The sequence below is a fragment of the Myxocyprinus asiaticus genome, chromosome 15 (assembly GCF_019703515.2).
Source record: "Myxocyprinus asiaticus isolate MX2 ecotype Aquarium Trade chromosome 15, UBuf_Myxa_2, whole genome shotgun sequence".
Taxonomy (NCBI): Eukaryota; Metazoa; Chordata; class Actinopteri; order Cypriniformes; family Catostomidae; genus Myxocyprinus; species Myxocyprinus asiaticus.
In genome coordinates, this window is record NC_059358.1 from 40868575 (window position 1) to 40875093 (window position 6519).

General features: G+C 37.2%; 1 protein-coding gene across 1 annotated transcript in view; it reads right to left on the reverse strand.

Moving 5' to 3' along the window:
* LOC127452615 (ADAMTS-like protein 4) overlaps positions 1–6519 on the reverse strand; it is a 72013-nt gene that overhangs the window by 63254 nt on the left and 2240 nt on the right. The window contains exon 2 of the mRNA XM_051718226.1: positions 2196–2265. Coding sequence (XP_051574186.1) covers positions 2196–2265 — 70 coding nt within the window. The remainder of the gene's footprint in view (positions 1–2195; positions 2266–6519) is intronic.

A 6519-nucleotide genomic window follows, 5' to 3' on the forward strand; every position in this document is an offset into this window, starting at 1 on the left:
CGTTTCACTGTGTACTGTACTAGCTGTATATGGTTGAAATGACAATAAAAGCCACTTGACTTGACTTGGATAGACAGACATATGGATGAACAGATGGATGGATGGATGGATGGATGTTCAAACGTATGAACAAACAGATGGATGGATGGACGGATGGACAGGTGATGGATGAACGGACGTATGGATGAACAAATGGATGGATGAATGTACAAATGGATGAAAAAAATGGATGGATGGACGGACGGACAGATGAATGTATGGACAAACATATGGATGGATGGATGTTTGACAGATGGATGGACAGACAGACTGATCCATCCATTTGTTCATCCATTTGTACATCTATCCATCCATCCATCCATTTGTTTGTCAATTCATCCATCTGTCCATTCATCCATTTGTTCATCCATACATCTGTCTACCCATTATCTGTCCATCCATCCATCCATCCATCTGTTCATCCATTCATCTATCCTTTTGTACATCTATCCATCCATCCTTTTGTACATCTATCCATCCATCCATTTGTTCATCCATCTGTCCGTAGATAGATAGATAGATAGATGATATGTCTTTATTATTATTGTACATGTAAGTATGCCAGGGTAATGGAAAGATGGATATAGTAAAAAATAAATATTAAAAGAAAAACATGGCATAGTTGAATTGGAGCTGAAGCACACTGCAGTAGCCAGTGTAATCTGTGCATGCGAGTGATTTCCTGCCTGTTATAACATCTAGCATGCCACACTGTTTAAATTGCAGGGACAGAAACAACAAACTCATTTCTAGTTTTCAATGTCATTTGTTTCAGGGTATTTCTTTAATAAACTCTTGTTTTTTAAATAGAGAATAACAGTGTGCTCTGTGCTGTACAAACTACATGCACACAAATCTCACAGCATGAATCTGCCACTGCAACACCTCCCATAGCTTTAGTGGTCTTTATCTTCAGCTTATGAGTGTGTGCGTGTCTGGGTTCCTGTCACTTATACTGAACACGTGCATTAACTGACGCACTTATATGCGAGTGTAATTTTTCACATCAACGCCCAACCGAGGCCACAACCCATATACTCCCAACGGACAATCCCACATCAGAGCAGAGCAGACCAAATGTCCAAACAATGGAAAGATAAGCTCATACAGTAAGGGCTGATTTAATGGTCAGGTGCAGCACTGGCAATAGGGGCCAACAGAGTTTCCAGTATCTGCATTCTTACATATCCAAACCTACTTGAAGCCTAATGGCAAGAGAAACTGATATTATTGAGTTAATACCATTATTTTTTTAAGCTATACAACTTATACTGTTTCTTAGTATATGATAAAACAGGTGATAACACAGATTCACACTGATGGAGAGACCCAAGCCATATCTAGGGACAAGAAGTTAAATGACTTGGAGATGGGCTTTTTTGACTTGGATATGAAACCAACTAGCAACTTCCCAAGGGTGTGTTTCCCATTCAACAACGTAGCTCACTGCTTAACCACCATAGTATGATGCATCATTGGAGAAACTAACAAGCTAGTATTGAACTACTTTCGAACCACGTTGGTTCAACAATGTTGTTAATGACGTTACACAGTTGGTGGAGTTGTTGCAGCACTAATAGCAACTCACCTAGAACACTTTAGCAGCCACATAGCAACATCCTGGCAGACACCCACAAAATCATAGAGGCAAGTTTTACATATGCAAGCATCATTAACATTTTCTTCATTTAAGTAAAATTCTAGGTACTTCTTCAAACCTACTTGTCATCTAACAGAGAGAGGAACCAAAGAACCTAATGCGTTGTTATTGCCTGGGTTTGTTTGTACTACAGTAATGAGAATCATTTGCCTCAAACCACATTAGAAAATCTGCCTGATGGGGCTCATTTGTTCACAGAACAACATCAGGAATGCACTTGATTATCCATGAATGGAGTGAAAAATGACTAAGAGTGAGAGACACCAAGATAATGCTGTATTCAAGTGGAGTAGCTACATTTTTCAAGTAGCAAAGCATCACATGCCTACAATAGAACAGCTAACTTCTGTCAAAATCATATAAAAATACCAAGCTATTGCACTCTTTGCTATAATGGTAGAGTATGTAAATGATGAGATGTCTCTTTAGTAATCTCAGTTATATGGTTCAATTTTACATGACCACCATCATCCTTTTCTTCATCAATAGCACTCACCGGCTTCTCTGCTGTATCAGCTCTTGTTGAAGGCAGGGCAAGCAACACACCACACCAAAATGCACACAGTCTGTGAGAAGGAGTAGAAATGTTACAGGTATGAAAACGAGTATTCAGAAGCAACATTTCACTTTATTTCCACTTTAGGTCCTGTTATCATCAAGTATAAACACCACTTGCTGATATTCAGTACAACATTATTCATTTGATATTGCTTAATTCTCATATCACACTGTGATAATGTACCACTATAATAACACATGATGAGCACTATATTATTTATAGCAACCTGCGGCTCAACAAGAGGTTTATTAGATTAATCTCTGGACAATTAACATGTGTTAACAAACTGATGAGTTCCAATAAATCCCAATAGCTTTCCCGGAATTCCTCCTGACAGACCATTCCCCGCCCTGCCTGGCTCCTCACTGTATTAGCAGACTCCACTGAATCTGACTTATCCTCAAAACATTCTCATATCAACCACATTCAAACTGGCACTCCAGAACTAGACGCTATTACTGTTAATGTTCAGTTTGGGGTCTTTTGGTAGCTGGTCTATATTGGGGTCTTTTTTATGAAATCGTTAACATTGTGTGATGTTAATACTTATGATTCATACATTTTCACACAGTAAAATTCCAGCCTGATATCATGAATATTATGTGACTGTAGCAAAATTTTTGCAAAACAAATGATGTGCCTTATTTCACGTTTCACTGCAGTTCCAGTGAAATGTCCAGTGGGGGGCACCAAAAGTGAGTGAAACGGTGTTTAAAGGATTAATGTGAAAAAAATTTAAGGTGAATGTTAGAGGATGGTTTTAATGAGTAAAACGTACCTCACTAATCAGAAACTTTAACCTTAACCTAACCAACAGTGGTCTAAAATCAAATATGAGGTGAACAAAACAGACATCTTTACCATTCACCAACACCTTAAAAAAAAAAAAACAGTGTCCAAAACAAAATGCGAAATGAAAAGCACATTTTCTGAAGCAACCACATCACTTCATGTCACTTCTATGACACTTCCATCTCACGTGTCAGCTTGCATTCTCTGACTGGTGTTCACACTGTTAAAATGGTCGCTTTTGATGTGTTTTTTTTTTGTTTTTTGTTTTTTGTGTTTTCAATAATATTTTAATCCCTTAAACTCTGTGGACCCGCCAGGCAGGACCAGGAGTGTTTCATAAGTTTACACTTAAAATGTAAAAATCGGCGGATACATAAGTAAGTCATATGTGGTACTAGGGCTGCACGATTATGATAAAAGTCATAATTGTTGATTATTGCACTTGATATTGTAATCGCCATTATTAATGTCAATTAAAAGATGCAATTACCGTGACATCACAAAGCAGGCAACCACGTGGTTCTTCAGATTAACAGATTTCAGTAGTGGTTATGAGCTACATTGCACTGTCTTTTAAGCATTAAATATTGTAATAATGTTTGTTGTTGTTAGGCCTGATTAAAGTTTTTATACAGGGATGTCTTTGGTATAAAAGAAATATAAGTAGTGAAGAAATTTGCCATTTTTGGCAAATGAACAGTTAAATATGCCATTCATATTCTTCATGTTGGCTACACATCCCAAACAAGCTGTGTTCAGTTAAGCTGAATTACGTTATTGCCGTTTTATATGAATCAAATTCACGTTGACCTATTAACATGACAATTTTTAATAAATTGTACACAGAAATCGAGCAACGCAACAAACTCTCCCATTACAGTGACTGAAGCTGTCACTTACTGCAGTTACACTGTTTGAGCCCTGTAGTTCGGTTCTGCACTCTTGAGAATGTTCTCATTAAAAATGAAGCTGTCGCAACAGCACAATAAATAAATTATTTACACCACGTCTATGCCTTGATTACAGAGGGAGCATTTTAGTTGTGTTGCATTGCTCGTTTTGCAGTGTATATCTACGTTGCAAGTGAGTGGTGCAAAATACCAAAATAATTCTAAAATAATTCAGTGAATCCAAAATAATTCCAAAGTGCTTTTTGCTTTTGTTCTACAGCTTCATTTCGAGTGTTAGGTGATGTTTCTTCAGTATTCATTTTCATGTGCCACCGCGAACAGAAAGCAAGCATCTGAGCATCAGACTGTTTAAAACTTGCACATTATTATCAGTTGTCTTAAAAAAAAAAAAAAACACATTTGCAGTTGTCTTTACTGATAGGAAAGAGGACTAATTTGAGCTTCTCTAAAATGCCATTGCCATTTCATTGCTCAACGTCAACGTCTATGATCAGTTAGAATACTCAACCACTGCAAAAACATGTTGTAAATAGAAACCATTGACGCAACAGGAGCAGACTTTTGAATTGAATTCTGTAATTGTCAGTTTTCACAATTACTTAATTGTGGCAGCAATAATCACAGTTAGTTTTTCGATTAATTGTGCAGCCCTATGTGATACCATTGGAAAGCTTATAAACTGAACTTTTCGCAGAACTCCATAACTTTTGAATTAATGTTACATAAATAACAAGACCTGAAATACTCTGTGTCGCAAATGAGCACCACCTTGTGGTAATGATGTAGAAATACAATTATGAACGTTTTTTTTCAAATAGCACTTAAATAGTCATTTGACATATCAAATGAAAGCTCTCATTCTCAGGAATGTGACTATACCGATTTTGTTGCCATAACAGCACAATGTGAATGATTATCTAAAGAATCCCAAAGTGAAATATGATCTCTGTATGACAGCAAAGACAAATGTTTAATAGCTGCTCCGACCAGTGCTTCTGTAAGGACCAAGTAGCTACAAACTCTATACCAGCTCTTACTTTAGGCTGTTTTCCTTAATATTTGCCATTGTTTACTTCTTTGTTAGCTTGTTATGTTGTGTTGTTGTATCTGAGATATCCAGAACAAAATATGCAGTCCAGAAGAAAAAGCACCATAAACAGATAATCGGCAAAATGTGTTCTCAGCTATTATTGATGAAATGTTATACATCATCGCAAAGCTTTCCATCGACACCTAGATTACTCTTGTAATTCACTCAGAGGGCGACATATTTGATGAAACAAGGTGTGTGGGATCACAAAATACACTGAATGCATGTAGATGAGCACATGGCGAGAGCTCAGCTGCATTAGTGAGCCACCTGCATTTCAGATCTGAAATAATTTTTCCTAGTATTTTCCGGCATCCAAAGGCGTATCCTTAAGGTTACTTTTGGGTGGGCCTCAATAAAAAGGGGTGGGCCAAGTTTTCACCTGTATTTTTTTCACAAAATTTTCCTTAACAACAGAGAAGCGGCACATTCAAGCAGTTCTTTCGCATTTTCAGAAAACAGAATTAACGCATTTGTGCATACGTATTTTTACTATTTTATAAATATATAATTGAAGTCAAAGAATAATCTCTAATATGCTGGGTGGGCCTGGTTCTAATTTGGGTGGCCACGCCCTGGCCCACCCCTGACTATGCCACTGCTGCCATCTAGTGGAAAGATTTATTGGAATCGTTTTTTTGGAAATTGGGAGATCTCTTTTATTATCTTTTTTTGGAAAAGGAGAACTTTTTTTATTTTTACAATTAGTCTACTGTATGTCTGCAAGGTGGCCCCAAACAGAATGTTTCGCTCCTGAAAAATCACCTTCATGATAAGTATAGCCTATGCCAATTTTGTTGTAAAACAAAGGGTTAACGCTTTAATAATGCTTGCCTACTGGGTTTTAAATATGTCATAGAACAACTGAAACTACTGTTATTATTTTACACTTAAGCATGAGGGAGGTCTAGGGACCCGAAACAGTAAGCACAGTTGAAGTCAGAAGTTTACATACACCTTAGCCAAATACATTTAAACTCAGTTTTTCACAATTCCTGACATTTAATCATAGAAAACATTCCCTGTCTTAGGTCAGTTAGGATCACTACTTTATTTTAAGAATGTGAAATGTCAGAATAATAGTAGAGAGAATGATTTATTTCAGCTTTTATTTCTTTCATCACATTCCCAGTCAGTCAGAAGTTTACATACACTTATACTGTTAGTATTTGGTCACATTGTCTTTAAATTGTTTAACTTGGGTCAAACATTTGGGTAGTCTTCCTCAAGATTCTCACAATAAGTTGCTGGAATTTTGGCCCATTTCTCCAGACAGAACTGGTGTAACTGAGTCAGGTTTGTAGGCCTCCTTGCTCACACATGCTTTTTCAGTTCTGCCCACAAATTTTCTATCGGATTGAGGACAGGGCTTTGTGATGGCCACTCCAATACCTTGACTTTGTTGTCCTTAAGCCATTTTGCCACAACTTTGGAGGTATGCTTGGGGTCATTGTCCATTTGGAAGACC